The sequence below is a fragment of the Chiloscyllium punctatum genome, chromosome 30 (assembly GCF_047496795.1).
Source record: "Chiloscyllium punctatum isolate Juve2018m chromosome 30, sChiPun1.3, whole genome shotgun sequence".
NCBI lineage: Eukaryota > Metazoa > Chordata > Chondrichthyes > Orectolobiformes > Hemiscylliidae > Chiloscyllium > Chiloscyllium punctatum.
In genome coordinates this window covers 26521096-26540649 of record NC_092768.1, presented here as the reverse complement: position 1 = coordinate 26540649, position 19554 = coordinate 26521096, and the positions used below count along the sequence as shown (strand labels likewise).

At 42.8% G+C, this 19554-nt stretch overlaps 1 protein-coding gene across 3 annotated transcripts in view; it reads left to right on the top strand.

The window, feature by feature from the left end:
* Positions 1 to 16716, top strand: part of LOC140455314 (zinc-binding protein A33-like) — a 147149-nt gene extending 130433 nt beyond the window's left edge. Inside the window, exons 1-6 of one of the 3 annotated variants that reach the window (XM_072550090.1) lie at positions 1983 to 2969; positions 3058 to 3153; positions 3247 to 3480; positions 4986 to 5008; positions 6745 to 6860; positions 12835 to 16716. In XM_072550090.1, the coding sequence (XP_072406191.1) occupies positions 2559 to 2969; positions 3058 to 3153; positions 3247 to 3480; positions 4986 to 5008; positions 6745 to 6860; positions 12835 to 13385 (1431 nt within the window). In that variant the 5' untranslated portion in view covers positions 1983 to 2558 and the 3' untranslated portion in view covers positions 13386 to 16716. Of the gene's footprint in view, positions 1 to 1982; positions 2970 to 3057; positions 3154 to 3246; positions 3481 to 4985; positions 5009 to 6744; positions 6861 to 12834 lie in introns of those variants that run through there. The other 2 variants (XM_072550092.1, XM_072550091.1) reach the window with 2 other exon arrangements.
* Positions 16717 to 19554: the final 2838 nt, after the last annotated feature.

The following is a 19554-nucleotide window of genomic DNA, read 5'->3' as shown; positions in this document are numbered from 1 at the left end:
GAAACCAGTCACAGCATTCATCACGGTATTATTACACACTCACATGTGTCCCATCCAGTTATGCATGCAGAGAGAAAACCGAGTTAGACCGTAAGACCATAAGACATAGGAGTGGAAGTAAGGCCATTCAGCCCATTGAGTCCACTCCGCCTGTCAATCATGGCTGATGGTCATTTCAACTCCACTTACCCGCATTCTCCCCGTAGCCCTTAGTTCCTTGTGACATCAAAAATTTATCAATTTCTGCCTTGAAGACATTTAGCGTCCCAGCCTCCACTGCACTCTGCGGCAATGAATTCCACAGGCCAACCACTCTCTGGCTGAAGAAATGTCTCCGCATTTCTGTTCTGAATTTACCCCCTCTAATTCTAAGGCTGTGATCACGGGTCATGGTTTCCTTGCCTAACGGAAACAATTTCCTAGCCACTTGGAGACATTCCACCCTCTCCAAGCCATGTATTATCTTGTAAGTTTCTATTAGATCTCCCCTTAATCTTCTAAACTCCAATGAATACAATCCCAGGATCCTCAGCCGTTCCTCATATGTTCGACCTACCATTCCAGGGATCATCCGTGTGAATCTCTGCTGGACATGCTCCAGTGCCAGTATGTCCTTCCTGAGGTGTGGGGACCAAAACTGGACACAGTACTCCAAATGGGGCCTAACCAGAGCTTTACAAAGTCTCAGTAGCACAACGGTGTTTTTATATTCCAACCCTCTTGAGATAATTGACAACACTGCATTCGCTTTCTTAATCACGGACTCAACCTGCATGTTTACCTTTAGAGAATCCTTAACTAGCACTCCCAGATCCCTCTGTACTTTGGCTTTACAAATTTTCTCACCATTTAGAAAGTAATCCATGCTTGTATTCTCTTTTCCAAAGTGCAAGACCTCGCATTTGCTCACATTGAATTCCATCAGCCATTTCCTGGACCACTCTTCCAAACTGTCTAGATCCTTCTGCAGCCTACCCACTTCCTCAGTACTACCTGCCTGTCCACCTATCTTCGTATCATCAGCAAACTTCACTAGAATGCCCCCAGTCCCTTCAGCCAGATCATTAATATATAATGTGAACAGCTGCAGCCCCAACACTGAACCCTGTGGGACACCGCTTGTCACCGGCTGCCTTTCCGAAAAAGAACCTTTTATCCCAACTCTCTGCCTTATGTCAGACAGCCAAACCTCAATCCATACCAGTAGCTCACCTCGAACACCATGGGCCCTCACCTTGCTCAGCAGCTTCCCGTGTGGCACCTTATCAAAGGCCTTTTGGAAGTCTAGGTAGACCACATCCACTGGGTTTCCCCGGTCTAACCTACTTGTCACCTCTTCAAAGAACTCCAACAGGTTTGTCAGGCACGACCTCCCCTTCCTAAATCCATGTTGACTTGTTCTAATCCGACCCTGCTCTTCGAAGAATTTAAAAACCTCATCCTGAATGATGGATTCTAGAATTTTACCAACAACCGAGGTTAGGCTAATTGGCCTATAATTTTCCATCTTTTATCTTGATCCTTTCTTGAACAAGGGGGTTACAAGAGCGATCTTCCAATCATCCGGGACTTTCCCTGACTCCAGTGACTTTTGAAAGATCTCAACCAACGCCTCCGCTATTTCCTCAGCCACCTCCCTCAGAACTCAGAGTTCAAGGGCAAACTGTGTTTCAGCGTAGCAGGGGAATAACTGCACCCATTTGGAACTGGACCTTGGACGCCAAATGGCTGGACTTGCTGTCAATGATCCGTTTTACGGAGTGTGACATCAAGGAGTCGTCGTCATAGACTCATTGCGATGTACAACAAGGAATCAGATCTTTCGGTCCAACTTGTCTCTGCCGACCAGATATCCTCAATTAATCTAGTCCCATTTGCCCATATTCATCTAAACCATTCCTATTTATATACCCATCCAGATGCCTTTTTAGTTGTAACTGTACCTGGTTTCACCACTTCCTGTGGCAGTTCATACCGGACACGCACCATCCAGAGAGCGCACATTCCGGGAATACATGTATTTAATATTTTTGTAGTTGTGAATAGCACATAAGTGCAGGAGTTTCCTGAAAATAAAACCGAGCCTCACGGGTCTAATTCCGGGGAAAATATGTTTTCTGGATGTGTCAATAAGGGTGTACCTTGGAGATTTTTCATCCTTTATGTCTAAGGATGCCACAGACAGTATTCTGTCTCAAATTCTGGATCTCATGCCTTAGGTTTGCAACCTGTAGTGAGTCCAGGAATGAAATGACTCCCTCCACGTCCATCTCCGCCTCCTCTGTCTCACTCTTCTCACCCTCCCCCACTGCCAGATTCCCCCATTGATCATCACCCTCGTGATCTGCATTCAAGAAGTTTGTTCGTTCTCGACTCTGTTCGTGCATCGAAGCGCTCCAATCTTTCCTTTGGGGGAAAAAAGTGGATTGGACAGAAACTTTGTTCAAAATTAATAATAATAATTCCGGGGAAATCATCTGGAAACCGCTGAACTCAAGGCATTCAGCAACGAAGTGTTAATGAAAGGAAAACCGGTTTGACCAAATCAGGGTGTGAAAATGGCTTCCAGACAGCAGCTCCGCAGCTTGACCGAGGAGATCATTTGTCCCATTTGTCTGGATTTCTTCAGGGACCCGGTTTCACTGGAGTGTGGACACAACTTCTGTCGCTCCTGTATCACCCAGAGTTGGGAAAATGGGCAGAGACATTCCTGCCCGGAATGTAGAAGTGAATTTCCCGAAATTAGCCTGAGAGTGAACTGGGCCTTATCGAGTCTGGCCGAGAAAGCTCGAACATTAAATTTGGAACCGAAGAAGGAGGAACGTAAACTTCAATGTGAGCATCATCAGGAAGATTTGAAGCTGTTCTGTGTAACTGAAAAAAAATTGAGCTGTTTAATTTGTCGTGATTCGCGTGAACACGCACTCCACAAATTCCTACCGATTAAAGAAGCAGTTGAAGTCTATAAGGTAAATGAGAGAGAGAAAAAAAAAATAAAAACGTACTATTTATTCACAATGGCATGGTCTAATTCTCTAAATTTCTCTCGGAATTTAGAATCGGCTGAAATCTTCCATTGATTCTCTCACTGAGAAGAAATCGGCAGTTCTCGAAACAGAACTGACCCAGAAACGGAAGATTTCCGAAGTGAGGGTGAGCTCTCCCTGTGCTGATTCTCTGGGATCTGGGTTAGTTTTGTTCCCTTTATCGCGGGACATTAATAAGGTTTCACATTTCATTTGGTAGGAACAGGCGAGCAGTCTGCAGACCCACATCACATCCGAGTTCACTCAAATGCACCAGATTCTCACTGAGAAAGAGCAGCGTTTACTCAGAGATCTCAGGGAAGAAGAGGAGAGGATTGTCGAACCAATGGAGAAAAATCTTCAAGACATCCGCCTGAAATTAAGTTCCATTGAAGTAAAGCTCTCAAAGTTACAGAAACAGATGGAGGAAAAGGACGAGCTGATATTTCTGAAGGTAGGATTATAATACTGGCCAGTGTATTAAAGTATTAATCACAAAAAAAGGTGATAACTTTGAATTTAATAAAGTACTCTTTTTTTTTAAATAGAAGCAGAATTAACCTGAATTTGTGCTAATTCCTGGATAGTTCTGCTGTTGTCACTATATTAACTGCTCCCACACTGTCTGCAGATTCTCAGGAATACAATAAATCTTTCGTGAATGAATTGTCATGATCTAGAAACTTATGAGTGGAATTGTTTCCCTATTCATAAGTGTAATTTTCTTCTTCTGATATTCACATTGTAATCCAGTTGCCATTTCACAGGGGTTTGTCTCATAAGGTGACTGTGAGAAATTGTGTCTTGAGTGTAGCTGATATTGAGATATAGTATCCGACATATAGACCATCTTAATTATATCATTAATTCTGCAACACAGAAAGAAACATAGTAAATTAGGGCACAAAAAGGCCATTCAGCCATTTAAGCCTGCTCTGTCATTCAATGTGATTGTGGCTGATCATCCAACAGATGAAAACCTTTTACTTTTTATCCAATTACCTTGAAAATTTGTGTGTTTACTCCCCCATTTAAACTGCAGCATTTAGTTTATATTGTCTCTCCTCATTCTTCCTGCAAAATACTTCACTTGTTGCAATTTTCTCCACATACCCTTTGATCCTTTAGCCCTAATAACTATATATGTAAAAAGAAAAATTTTGAATGTTTTGGCCTCAACCAATTTCTGTGGCAAAGAATTCCACAGGCTCACTATTCTCTGGATGAAGAAACTTCTTCTCACCTCAGTCCTAGGTGGCCAAGCCGGTATCTGTTGACAGTGGCCCCTGGTTCTGAACTTCCTAGTCATCAGGAATATCCTTCCTGCACTTATTGCGCCCAGTGTAAATTTCTATGAGAACCCTCCTCATTCTTCTAAATCCCAGTGAATATAGCCCAGTCTGTCTTCATATATCAATCCTGCCATGTCTTAAATCAGTTTGGTAACCTTTGTTGCACTGTCTATAAAGCCCGAACACCCTTCCTCAGTTAAGAAGATTAAAGCTGCACTTGCTACTCCAAATACGGTCTCACTAATGCTCTGTATAATTCAGTCCATCCTTCCGGTTTAATGGATGAGTTATCCAATTAATTTCACTGCCCCTGCCTTTTTCCGATGTAATGAGCAAATATCTCCTTTTCACATATATGAGTAATTCCCTCCGAAAAATTTCAACTAAATGTGCTTTCTCCATCATGTTGGTGCAAATCATTAACAATCATTGGTAAATGAAAACCTCTTACTTTTCATCCAATTACCTTGAAGATTTGTCTGTTTATTCTCCCATTTAAACTGCAGCATTTAATTTATATTGTTTCTCCTCATTCTTCCTGCAAAATACTTCATTTTCCCCTTCTGCATGAAATCTCATTCTGCTCAGTGTCTGTTTGTTTCATTATCCTATCTTCTCCTGAAATTGTTACTATCATGCTCAATAATTGTTGTTTTACTTATTCCAGGAGGAGGCTTGTCAGAAGAAAAGGTAAGAGCGTGTTCTTTACTGAAAAATTGTTGAGTTTGTTGCCAGGGTTGTTAGTGGATTTAGTTTCTTCAGACAATTCCAAAATTATCTTAAAAAAATTATTAATTGGGTGACAATAAACTTAATTTAATTTTTTAATAATAGTATAATTTAACAATGCTTTGAATAATGGTTTTGAAATATGGTATATCAATAATAGACCATTTTCCAAAGGTTCACAGTGGCCATTTTAAGCTCCAGTCTGCCATTGAGGTAAATTGACACTGAGCGAGCAACACTTCCTTGCCTAGATTTTCAAGTCTTGGGCCATTCAAGCAACTACAGGACATCTGATCAATCTCAGAAAGTCAGGTCTTAATGGAGAGTTCTTTTGAATATTTACGCGATAATGCATTATTGTTTTGTCACGAGCAGCAATTTTCATTTTTTAATATATTATACCATCTGAAGTGCTGCACAGTGGTGTTTGAGACTAAAATGTGACATTGAGTCCTCTAGGAGATGTTAACACTCAGCGGAGTAGGTTGATAGTAAATGCATTAAAGGAGAAAAGGGAATTGAAGATGAAGAGTTTTAAGGTGTTCTTTCTAGAGGTTAAGGACTGGGCAGCTGAAAGTCCAGCAACCACTGGTGGAGCAACTAAAATTAGAGACGAATCGAATATAATAGAATTATTGTTGCGTGCCCTCAAATAAGTACAGTGAAAAGTTACTTATGGTGCCATCTTACATACAATGGTACCTGTGTACAATTCTTAGTTACAGAATAGAGAAATGGAGAAAAACAAGTTACATGACAGCTATACACAGTATAACTATAGGTCAGAAAAACAAGAATCAAAGTTTAAAAGACAAATGTCACAATCTGGCTCCAAGAGCTCTCCCCAGCAGACTAGTGCAGGGGGCTTCCTCATGGCCTGAGCGCTGGCTGCTATCATGCACTTCACTGGGTTGCTGTCTCTCACTCCCACACCAGGCCATTGCCCCCACTCCTGCACTGGCCTGCTGCCACTGCTCCAGGTCAGATGTTGAAGAATTCAGGAGTAGAGGAGAGCAAAGTTTTTGGAGTGCTGTGTGCATAATTGGATAGTCAGCACGTGCCCAATTTTTAGTTGTTCAAGTATTTGCAGCCTTGAGAATTGGTTATGGTGCAGCAAGTTTTTGAGCTGAATGCCTTTCTTTTTAGAAAAGATTAGATTCCCTACAATGTGGAAACAGGTCCTTCAGCCCAACGAGTCCACACTGACCCTCCAAAGAGTAACCCACCCATTAGTGCACCTAACATTATGGGCAAGTTCACCTAACCTGCACATCTTTGGACTGTGGGAGGAAACCACAGCACCCGGAGGAAACCCACGCAGACAAAGGGAGAATGTGCAAACTCCACACAGAACAGTCATCCAAGGCTGGAATCGAACGTGGGGCTCTGGTACCGTGAGGCAGCACTGCTAACTACTGAGCCACCGTTTTTGTGTCAGCTGTGATGTCCTGCCATGAATCCAGTAGTTTAATGAATCTATTGGACCTTTCTTATTGATTTGGGCTTTTACTTTCTTTGTCCTTGTCTTCTCAAGATTTCATTTGCTCAGTTAAAGAAACAAGATTAGCCTTCTCTGACATGAAATGAACCCAAGGTTCTGAGAAGGTTGGAATAGCTTGACCATTCATATAATTTCTTTAAATATCCTAATGAAAATGAATTTCACGAGTTATTAATAACACTATTTATTTTTACAGTATTAAGGAGGAGTACCTGCCACTCTCAGTAAGAAATACTCCCCTGTCTACTGGAAAATTCAATGGTCCTTTACAGTATACAGTGTGGAGAGAAATGATGGACATCATTAGCCCTGGTAAAACTCTTAAAATTAATTTTCCTGATAATGAATTGAGTTGTGAAGATGCTACAGTGGCCTCCAAGGCTCAGAAAATGTACTTACATGACTGGCTGTTAAACCTCTAGACATTCTTAATTCTCATGTTTCTCTTTTCTGTGGCCTCCTTTGGATCGGTGTCTGAAGTTACCTGGCATTTTGCACCAAAATTCACTGGACCATAAGCATAAGCAAAAGCAAAGGCTGCAAACATTTGAACGACTGAAAGTTGACAAATGAAGGGATCTGTGCGATGAGAAGAATAGAGCATGAATTCTAATGTCCAACGCTAAGTTTGCAAGGGAAACTAGAGCGTTCCATTTCAAATCCTTGAGAGGATATTATTGACATATCCTCAGAAAGGTGTGTAGACTTTGGAGAGGAAAGGTTGGAGAGGTAAGAAAGTAGTGCAGAATTCTCCTGTGGCTATCTGTTCTCTAACAAGTATTTTGCTTTGGAAAAGATAAGGGGTGATGAACTGTCATAGGAATGTAGTACGAGCAGCCAGGTTTCTGGTACTAAAACTGGTTCTGCCATAATAAGTTGTGTCATGCGATTGATTGTCATAAGGACTCTCTAGTCAGGCACAGATAAATTTTTCTGTGGCTGACAGGGAGACATCAGGAGTAATAAGTTCCCACCCTGGTGTCAGGGTCAAAGATATCTTGGAGAAGATGCAGAATATTCTCAAAGCGGAGACAGACTAGCAGGGGATTGTTGTCGAAACATCTGTACAAACAACATAGGAAGAGAAAGAGATGAAGTTCTGAAGGGAGACTGAAGGAAATGAGGCAGGAGGCCAAAAAGCAGCTCCTTGAAGGTAATAATACAAGAATTTTGCCCAGTACTACGTGCTAGTGAGAGTAAGAATAGGAGGATAGAACAGATGACTATATGGCAGAAGTGAGTACTGCAGATGCTGGAAATCAGTCTAGATGAGAGTGGTGCTGGAAAAGCACAGCAGGTCAGGCAGCATCCGAGGTGCAGGAAAATCAACATTTTGGGCAAAAGCCCTTCATGAGGAATAGAGGCAGGGAGCCTCCAGGGTGGAGAGATAAATGGGAGGGGAGTGGGGCTGGGGAGAAGGTAGAAAAGAGTACAATTGGTGGATGGGGGTGGGGATGAAGCTGATAGGTCAGAGAGGAGGGTGGAGCGAATAGGTGGGAAGGAAGGTTGGCAGGTAGGACAGGTCATGAGGATGGTGCTGAGCTGGAAGATTGGAACTAGGTAAAGGGGGGGAGGGGAAATGAGGAAACTGGTGAAGTCCACTTTGATGCCCTGGGGTTGAAGTGTTCCAAGGCGGAAGATGAGGCGTTCTTCCCCCAGGTGTTGGTGGTGAGGGAGTGGCAGTGGAGGAGGCCCAGGACCTGCATGTCCTTGGCAGAGTGTGAGGACGAGTTGAAATGTTGGGCCACGGGGTGGTGGGGTTGATTGGTGTGGATGTCCCTGAGATGTTCCCTAAAGTGCTCTGCGAGAAGGCGACCAGTCTCCCCAATGTAGAGGAGACCGCATCGGGAGCAACGGATACAATAAATAACATTGGTGGATGTGGAAGGCTCCTTTGCGGCCTTGGATGGAGGTGAGGGCGGAGGTGTGGGTGCAGGCTTTGCAATTCCTGCAGTGGCAGGGGAAGGTGCCAGGATGGGAGGGTGGGTTGTTGGGGGCGTGGACCTGACCAAGTAGTCACAGAGGGAATGGTCTTTGCGGAAAGCGGAAAGGTGTGGGGTGGGAAATAGATCCCTGGTGGTGGGGTCTGTTTGGAGGTGGCAGAAATGTTGGCAGATGATGCAGTTTATGCGAAGGTTGGTAGGGTGGAAGGTGTGGGTTGGGTTGGAGTCCAAAGAGGTCATGAGAAAAAGATAAGTCTGAGGCTGGGACAGCTGAAAGGAGGAACATGTCAAGTCGTAAAGGTAGGCAATCGCAAGACAGAAGACAAGGGAAGACTGATAAATTAGAAAGTGCAAATATTTCAATGCAAGTAGCCTGATAGCTAAGGCAGATGAACTCAGGGAATGTGTAAACATGGAACTGAGATATCATAACTATTGCAGAAATGTGGCTCAGAGAATGGTAGGACAACTTAATGTTCAAGGATATAGATACTGTGGGAAGGATAGAAAATGGAACAAGACAGGAGAGGAAGTTACGTTTTTGGTTAGTGATGACACTGCAGCTGTACTTAGATTAGATTCAGTTCCCTCATTGTGGAAACAGGCCCTTCGGCGCAACAAGTCCACACTGACCCTCCGAAGAGTAACCCACTCCACTCTGACTAATGCACCTAACAACTATGGAAAATTTAACTTAAGGAGGTTACTCCTGGAAGTACATCCAGTGAAGTTATTGGGTGGAACTGAGAATTAAGAAAAAGGATGATCACCTTATTGGGGTTGTGCTATCGGCCCCTCAATAGTGAACAGAAAATTGAGAAGCACATTTATAAGGAGATCTCATATATTTCAAGAGTGATAGGGTAGTAATGGTCGGGAATTTTAATGTTTTTGTTTATTTGTGAGATGAGGGCATAGCTGGTGAGCCCATCATTTATTGCCCACTCCTAAGTGCCCAAAAAACAGTTGAGAGTCAATCACATTGCTGTGAGTCTGAAATCACATGTAGGGCAGACCAGGTAAGGATGACAGATTTCCTTCCCTAAGCGGTATTAATGAACTAGATGGGTTTTTCCGATAATTGACAATGGATTCACAATCATCATTAAACTCTTAATCCCAGATTTTTATTGAATTAAAATTGCAACATCTGCCTCTGTAAGGGTGTTCAAAATTAGAGATCAAAGGTTTATGTGAGAGGAAAAAGATACAAAAGAGATCTAAGGGACAATGTTGTTACATTGAGGGTGGTGCATGTATGGAATGAGCTGCCAAAGGAAGTGGTGAAAGCTGGTACAATTCCAACATTAAAAGGGCATCTGGATGGGTACATGAAAAGCAAGGGTTTAGAGTGATATAGGCCAAATGCTGGCAAATATTACTAGATTAATTTAGGATATCTAGTTGGCATGGACAAGTTGTAATGAAGGGTCTGTTTTCTTGCTGTTCAACTCTATGACCCAATAAGGTTGTCTTGACAGATGAAATTGTGCAAAATAGTATTAAAATCTTTCTAAAGCAGGGGTCACTCATTTTAAAATATGTGGAATCAATTGATTTATTAGCTTAAATGCAGTCATTGAAATCAATTGATATCAATGATGAAGAAAGCACTGATGACACAATATAGTGAACAATAAAGTTGTTGCATTTGGAAAATTTGTGAATTTGCGACTTACGCAGTATGGACACTATTGCGTAGCCAATGACTGCTGATGCTGGAACCTGCAATGAAAACAAGAAGTGCTGGAGATCACAGTGGGTCAGGCAGCATTCATGAAGAGTTATAGAGTCATAGAGATGAAGAGCATGGAAACAGACCCAATGGTCCAACTCGCCCATGCTGAACAGATATTCTACATTAATCTAGTCCTATTTGCCAGCACTTGGCCCATATCCCTCTAAACCCTTCCTACTCATATACCCATCCAGATGTCTTTTAAATGTTGCAATTTTACCAGCCTCCACCACTTCCTATAACAGTTCATTCCATACATGCACCACCCTCTGCAAGAAAAAGTTGCCCCTTAGGACCCTTTTAAATTTTTCCCCTCTTACCCTAAACTTATGTCCTCTAGTTTTGGACTCCCCCCAACTCAGAGAAAAGAGAGCAACATTGTGAGTTTAGATGACTCTTCAACTGGACATTATTGAATTCCTTTCATGGAATATAACCTCTCCATTTTGCTGATCATTTTTCCACTAGAGTCTCAAATTTCATGATAGCCAAATTAGAATCTAACGCAACTTCCTCTTTATTAGTAACTCCTTAGTTCTTATTAAACACACTGTAAATAAATTGTCTGTTTTACAAGAACCTAGATATTACCAGTACATGGCAAACTGGCCAGGTTTGTTCTAATATGTCTTCTCTGAGTTCTAAACTCAGTGGCCTCTCTTGGCGATGGTTGGTCTCAAGTTGTTGCTGTTGATGTCTTCGATACTTCTTCTTTCATACCTTTTTTTTTCAGTTTTCTGGTCTATTCAATGTCCTGCATCCTTGCACAAGACCCTCCGGGTTCTGAGCTTATTTCTCCAACAGCTGTGCAAACAGGAGATATGTGTTTCCATGGTTCTTAAAAATCTTATTTTATCCCATTTTGCAGCAGTTGAATAACCTTTTGCATCAGCCATTTGCCTCAGTAGTTAGTCGTCTGATTTTAATTTTTCCTTTCTGGTGTTTTATGTAAGGTTAACATAATTTACCATCATGCATTGTAGGCTTCAACTCTATTAGCCACAGGCCCACAGTCACCCATACAATATCAACTGTATGAAACATGTATTTTGAATTCTACATCATAGGGAGATGTTAGGAAATAGAAATATTTGATTTCAGTGGAACTTTTAATGCGAATCTCTTTGAGTTCTCAAGTGCAGGACAGTTTATAATTTTGCTTGTTGGGAATGGAGGTAAATGTTGCCCTTTAGCATGAGAAAATTAAAAGCTTAGTGGAGTAGTAAAAGTATCTTAGTGGCACCCCTTTCCGCCTTCTGCAAAGACCGTTCTCTCCGCAGGAACTGTAAAACCTGCGCCCCCACCTCCTCCCTCACCTCCTCCCTCACCTCTATCCAAGGCTCTAAAGGAGCCTTCCACATCCATCAAAGTTTTACTTGCACATCCACTAATATCATTTATTGTATCCGTTGCTCCCGATGCGGTCTCCTCTACATTGGGGAGACTGGGTGCCTCCTAGCAGAGCGCTTTAGGGAACATCTCCTGGACACCCACACCAATCAACCACACCGCCCCGTGGCCCAACATTTCAACTCCCCCTCCCACTCTGCTGAGGACATGGAAGTCCTGGGCCTCCTTCACCGCCGCTCCCTCACCACCAGACGCCTGGAGGAAGAACGCCTCATCTTCCACCTCGGAACACTTCAACCCCAGGGCATTAATGTGGGCTTCAACAGTTTCCTCATTTTCCCCTTTTCCCTCACCTCACCCTAGTTCCAAACTTCCAGCTCAGCTCTGTTCCCATGACTTGTCCGGACTTGTCCTACCTGCCTATCCCCTTTTCCACCTATCCACTCCACCCTCTCCTCCCTGACCTATCACCTTCATCCCCTCCCCCACTCACCCATTGTACTGTACACTACTTTGTCCCCACCCCACCCTCCTCTAGCTTATCTCTCTATGCTTCAGGCTCACTGCCTTTATTCCTGATGAAGGGCTTTTGCCCGAAACCTCGATTTCGCTGCTCATTGGATGCTGCCTGAACTGCTGTGCTCTTCCAGCACCACTAATCCAGAATCTCGTTTCCAGTATCTGCAGTCATTGTTTTTACCTATCTGTTATCGTCTAACAAGATCTGAAGGGATGCCTGAGACTGAATGGAATGAGGAAACAAATGATGAATATATTAACAAAGGGTTGATTGGGATGCATTGTTAATATAAATATGGGAAGTTATTAATCAGTAGATGTGAGTACGAAGGTGTGTAATTAATTGAAATAAAGCTCACATTTTAAGTGTGAATTTGAACTAATCCCACTACTTCCCTTTCTATAATTTCCACATTCTGACTCTCTAACAGGATTTGCTTTCTCTCCCTCCCTTTCATTCATTTTTTTCCTCTCCTCTTCCCTGTTCCTCATCATGTGCCCTTTTCCCTCTTGCTTTGTTCCCACCCCTTATGCCCCATGACAACCCTCATCCACCCCCAGCTTTTCTTTTTCATTTCTTTCATTCCGCAGTCCCTCTTCTATACCTCATGCTTCTGTTGTCTCCTCCCTCCCTTTTCCAGCCATCCCTCCATCGAACTGAATCTTACCCACCCACCTTGTACCTTTTCCCTTCTTTCCCTTAATAACTAATTTTGTTACTTTAACTTTCCCACAGTTCCAGCCTCTCTGACTCTGGATCCAAACACTGCAAATCCCTGCCTAGTCCTGTCCCAGGACCGAACCAGAGCGCAACTCGGAGAAAAGCCAACTGAACTTCCGAGAAAAGTGACACAGTTTGATCAGTGTACTTGTGTCCTTGGATTGGAGGGATTCACATCAGGGAGACATTACTGGGAGGTGGAGGTGGGAGACAAGACTGAGTGGGGCTTGGGTGTGGCCCGAGAGTCTGTGGAGAGGAAGGGGGGTATTGACCCAAGACCGGAGACAGGATATTGGGTTGTGTGGCTGATTCCTGGGAGTGGTTATTTAGCCGGCACTTGCCCCTCATGGAGCCGCCTGAGCACAAGTGTGAATCCCTGGAAGATTGGGGTTTTCCTGGACTATGAGGGTGGACAGGTGTCATTTTACAATGCGGACACCATGTCCCATCTCCACACTTTCACCCACACTTTCACTGAGAGGCTCTTTCCCTTCTTTCATTTGGGATCAAATGATGACAGGAAAAACTCTGCCCCGCTGACAATCTGTGGAATTAAAGGGCACTGACAGATCCACCTGATAATCTGACCCCATCCTCTTGCCTCCTGCCAGCTGTAACCTGTTGGGTGTGGGTCTCTGTGACAGGTGGAGAGAGAAGCCAGGTTAACATTCCGGGAATAAACCCTGTATCGGAACTAGGAACTGAAAGATCAGCAGGAGCTGTGTAGGGCTGGGGGAAAGAAGGAGGGGGAGAGAAGAAACAAATAGAAGCTCAATTGCAGAGAGGGACTGACTGGGTAGAATGAGCTGTGAGCTGCAGGAACCCGGGGACCTTCCTGCCTGTAATGTTGCTCCATGTTTCAGTGCAACATCACTGTTGCGAGTGCTAGACAATAGAAGGTGCACATCATTTTAAACAATGCAGTTTGGTTCCCCATCAGACTTTAGACATAAATCAAAAACAAAGTTTGTTTCATTTTCTCCTTACTGCTCTACATCCTTACTGTTGTAGCAGCCCATGATCTAAATCAGACAAAATGGCCGCGTGGGGCTTTTGTTTTTAGCTAACACAAGATCGTCAAAAGAGTTTGACAGTTCCATACAGCAGATGTTCACAGCTAGGTCGGTCGTCTCCATATAGATATACTGGATAAGGTGAAACTCTCCCTTGAAAGAAACATAAGGGAAGTTAATCAGGTTTCTGTCAACAGACAGTTCTAAACATACAAACATTTTAATAAGGAGCATTTTTGAAAGGTCTCGTTTACCCACAGTCCCAAGCATGTTATATAGTAAAAAGTAGAAAAAAAAAGTATGATCCTACTGTATTCTGAATTTTTTAGGTGATTGTAGAATTAGAAAGGCAGACACCAAACTAATGTGCAAAGGTTAGTTGCATTCCTTTAGCAAATGATTCAATGGCAGTAAAGAGAACTATGGTTTATTTGAGAAGATAAAGTGATAAATACTCTGAACAAGATCTCCAAAAAACACCATTGGCACAGGAGGAGGGCAGAGAATGATTGTAAAAAGATAGATCACAATTGGGGTGATATAAATAATTGAAAATTAAGTGCAAATAATTCAACAAATTCTTGCATCCAAAGATCAAAGGAAGAGTGATAGAGACAGATTACAAAATATAGAATGAAGATGTGGTTATGTTCTCTAACTGGTTGTTGAATCTAAACAAGTTTTGCTTAATAGGTTGGTAAAGTCAGAAGTAATTGAAGTTCACCATCATCAGTGGAATTCAAACAAATTACTTTTATTAAGAAAAGATAATTAGCAATGGAAAGTGTTTCGAGTAGAAATAGAAAGGATTTTTAAAAAATGAAACTTTAATTTAAAAATCACTTATAGCATGCAAATAGCAGGGGTCATAAATTGCAAGTTGTTTGTTTAATCTCTCAGGCTGAAGTTAGAGAGAGGTTGTTCTCAATTTGTCAGCTATAACACAGTAAGTTCATATTAGATTTGTTTTTAAAGACTTTATAATAATTGGTAGAGATTTGTGACATTAAAATTAGCATAGAATTTGGAAGAGTTGTTTGTGAAAAGGAACTATTTAGCTAATTGGTAAATAATGCGGTAGAGCCGGAAAATGTTTGGGAAGGCGTAAAACTGTCAGAAACATTGTAAGATCCCAAAGACAGATGATGGAGGTATCTGGTTAACATCATGAGATTATGGGAGGACCGAGAGCTGTCCATGGAGTTGCCAATCATTGATCATGTATGCAGTGGACTGGATGTATATCTTAGGGGGATGTGGCTAACAATGATGTCAAAGTTGCATGTAATTATTGTAATGGGAAGGTATAAAAATGTTGTATTTCACTGGACAATGCAAAGCATAATTGACTTCCGATCTGAGCTGTAATTCAGAGGGCAACTGGGCTCCACGTGAAAGCCAGATTCGGGGTGGTCTCTGGCCTCTCCCACATATGTGGCAATAGAGCTCTGAATAAAGATAGCTTGTGCTAAGGAACATAGACCTTAAGATTACTCTTTGATATTCCTCCCTACAACACTTACAAAAGCACTCTCCATGATTATCGACCACAGGCATTCAAGCACTTATTCAAGAAGAATATTTGTTTGGAACAGGCTCTACATCCATCATCACCTTGTGTAGAAACTTGAGAAGGCCCTCCTGATTTGAGATGACAATCCCTGTGGAATCATAGCACAAAATAACCAATTTCAGCCCATTTGACTGCCCAGCACTTTGAAAAGATAATTTGCGGTCCCATTCTCTCACTCTTCTTCTCTGGTTCTCATATAGTGTTAACCTTGAAGTTTTCATTCACAACTCATTTGAAAGTTGAAATAATTGCCCTCACCTTTCCTTCCTGTGTGTAACTTCCTGCTCATACTTTCTCTAGTTCTTGTGCAAATTCTAAGATCCATTTCTGCCAACCCCGACTGTTATTCTGAAACTGTGTCTCAGCAGCAAGCCAACCCGGACCTCCCATTTGGAGATAAACACACCAAGCAGTGCTCAGTAATTCTGGCACCACCTCCCAATTTAAACACAACCACTGCAAGCAGATAAGTGAGATATATTTGTTTCAGCGTTCATGTTGTTAGTGTATCTGGGGGTTGACCAGAATATTCTTTATAGTTTTGTATTAGGATCGATGTTAATTAGAAAGTGTACCTTCTGAAATAGAATTACCATATACTCCAACTAATATGTGTATACATATGTATTTTGACCCTATATAGTTCGGCATTCTGTTTTGTTTTGCAATTCTTCTGTGGTGTTTTATGACATTAAATACTGTTGCCTATGAAATATTCTACACAGACACTTAGACCAGTTTATTATTCATAAAACATGTTTATCCAAGTGCTATTACGATGTGAGCCAAACAAAGAACTAAGTATTTTTTAATGAGTTTCCAACACTCCAGTTCAATGTGCAAGACAAATCTGGGATTGTCCTTGTTTGCTTTTGAACAGTAGAAAACTTGGCCTCTTTGCATTCCATCAAGCCTGACTTGCGGAAAGTATTTAGCCAATTTTGTGTTGGGCATAGTTATTTAGGCTGTTGGCCACTTGGCCACAATCCTTCTTCTTGATCCTATGAGCCTGAGCGAATAGGATAATGCAATGCAAGTCACTATCCCTTCACAGCCTAGTATCTGAGTCTCAGACAATCAGCCCAAAATCCCTAACCCTTACGTGATAAAAACATCCTTAATTAAGTACTGTTAAAAAAAATTGCTTCTTAACTTTAAATTCGTACACAGAACTTAAATATAACAGGAGTCAAGACAAAACATGTCTTAAACATTTTCTGGAATGCAACACAAATCTCAAACATTGTAAAATCAAAAATAAAAACTGGTTTGTACCAGTTTTCAAGTATCAAAATACAAAGTGAATATTTACATCTGTGTTCAATGGATTCTTTATTGTATGTGTGGAAAGCATTGGTTGAACATTATCTCCCTACATAGTCTCTGAAGTAGTTCGTTCTTCCACTGGATGAATTTTAATTTGCCTGTGTCTGTTGGGGTGAAACACATGTACCCCAGGTGTGGGGTTGTGCAGTGTCTCAGTGATTAGCACTGCTGCCTCACAGCACCAGGGTCCAAGGTTCAATTCCAGCCTTGGGGACTGTCTGTGTGGAGGTAACGCATTCTCCTTGCATCTGTGTGGGTTTCCTCTGGGTACTGTGGTTTCCCCCACACTCCAAAGATGTGCAGGCCAGGTGAATTGGCCATGCTAAATTGTTCATAGTTGTTAGGAGCATTAGTCGGGGGGGGGGGGGGGTGGGTGGGTTACTCTTCAGAGGGTCGGTGTGGACTTGTTGGGCCGAAGGGCCTGTTTCCACACTGTAGGAAATCTAATCTAAAAAAAATTCTTGATTATTCAGTGTTATTAGTGAATTGATCCTGGCAATGCATTCCATGAGGTAGGTCTTCAAAATGTCTTCTAAGCTGATAGTTTATCCTGAAGGGAAATCTCGGTGGCATCTGTTTTTATTCTTGGATAATATCTCTGTATGGTTTTAAACATATTCCCCTTGCCCTCCCCCACTGGTGGAGATCTCTAATGGCCATATTTCAGTGCTGCCTTGCTGTTGTCTTGCTGAATTTTCCTCAAAAGATTTTTTTTCATTTTCCTCTTTTCATGTCTCATTTATGTCAAGCATAAATACTGGTCTGAGTTTGGAGCTGGGAGCGTGCTTGTGGCCATGCATCTGTATTTGGTCTGTGGTGTCTCTCATATAGAAGCATGTACAGTTAGGGCCAACTTTGCTTGGTCCTCCTTTCACTCTGCATGAATGGGGAGGCTAAAAGGGCTCGGCAGCTGCTACCTCACAATGTGGAGGCTGTGCTAATTAAGACGGGAAGACAAAGCGAAATGTTGCTGCGAATAGAAGGAATCGGGGCCACAAAGAGTTTTGGTCAGCCTCATCCACCTCATCGGAATATCTGATCAAATGTTTCCGTGAATCTCTGAGCCAAGCCGACTCCTGAAAACCCCACGAGTGGAGCATGACTTTCTTACATCTGGGGTGGCCAAGGTATCATCTCCTGGTTCCGTGGATTCAGATCAGGGCAAGCAACTGGGACATGGGGCTAGTGTCTCTCATCCTACTAGGGATATGTGAAACATGCTGTCATCTGGTTTAGCTGGTACCATCTGGTCCACTAGGATTCCACTAAGAGTACAATGGAACCTTGCGTAAGAAAGTTACCCCTTCCACCCCTTTTAAATCTTTTCCATCTCACTTTGAACTTATGCCCTCTGATTTTGGACTCCTCTACCTCGTGAGAAGACCTTGGCTATTCACTCTATCCAGGCCATTCATGATTTTGTAAACCACCATATGGTCACCTCTCAGCTTTCAACCTGCCAGGGAAAAATAGGCCCAGTTTAGTCAGCCCCTTCATACAGCCCCTTCAAACCCTCCAAAGTTATCTCTTGTCCTCTTTTTGCCCTCCTGATTCCCCTCAAGTATAATTCTACTGCCTTTATACTCATCCAGAGATTCACCCCTTCCCAGCTATTTGTATTTGCCAATATGCCTCCTATTTTTTTGCCTGGTTCCTCAATATCTCCAGTCATGCAGCATTCCCTATACTTACTATCCTTTCCCTTCACACTAACAGGAACATGCAGCCTCTGGACTCCTGTTGTCTCATTTTTGAAGGCCTCCCACTTTCCAACGGTCCCTTGACCTACGAATAGCCTCTCTCAATCAACTTTTGAAAATTCTTGCCTAAAACTGTCAAAATGGGTCTTACTCTAATTTAGAACTTTAACTTTTAGATCTGGTCTATACTTTTTCCATAACTAATATGGAAAAGCCCCAAAGTGCTCCCCCTCTGACACCACAGTCATGTGTGTGGTGCTGGAAAAGCATAGCAAGTCAAGCAGCATCTGAGAAGCAGGAATATCAATGTTTTGGACAAAAGCCCTTCATCAGGAATGAAGCTGGGCGGCTAGGGGATGGAGAGATAAATGGGAGGGAATGGGGTTGGGGGTAAGGTAACTGAAAGTGCAAGAGGTGTATGGAGGTGGGGGTAAAGGTGATTGGTTGGAGGTGAGGGTCGTGCAGATAGTGGGGAAGGAAGGTGGACAGATGGGACAGGTCATGAGGATGGTACTGAGTTGGAAGGTTGGAACTGGGGTAATGTGGGGGGAGGGGAAAAGAAGAAACTGGTGAAATCCACATTGATGCCATGGGGTTGGAGGGTCCCAAGACGGAAGATGAGGTGTTCTTCCTCCAGGCACCGGGAGGGTGGGAGGGGGAGTTGAAGTATTCGGCCTTGGGGCGGTGGAGTTGGTTGGTAGGGGTGTCCCAGAGATGTTCTCTGAAGCACTCTGTGAGTAGGTGTCCTGTCTCCCCAATGTACAGGAGTCTGCATCGGGAGTAACCGATATAGGAAATGAGGTGTGTGGAAGTGCAGGTGACATTTTGATGAATGTGGAAGGCTCATTTTGGGCCTTGGACGGAGGTTAGGGAGGAGATGTGGGCACTGGTTTTGCAATTCCTGCAATGGCGGGGAAGGTGCCAGGAGGGGAGGGTGGGTTGTTGGGGGATATGGACCTGGCAAGGTAGTTGTGGAGGGAATGGTCTTTCCAGAAAGCTGGTAAACATGGGGAGGGAATATACCTCTAGTGGTGGGGTCCATTTGTAGTTTGCAGAAATGGTGGAAGATGATGCAATGTATACGGAGGTTGGTTAGATGGAAGGTGAGGACCAGGGGTCCTGT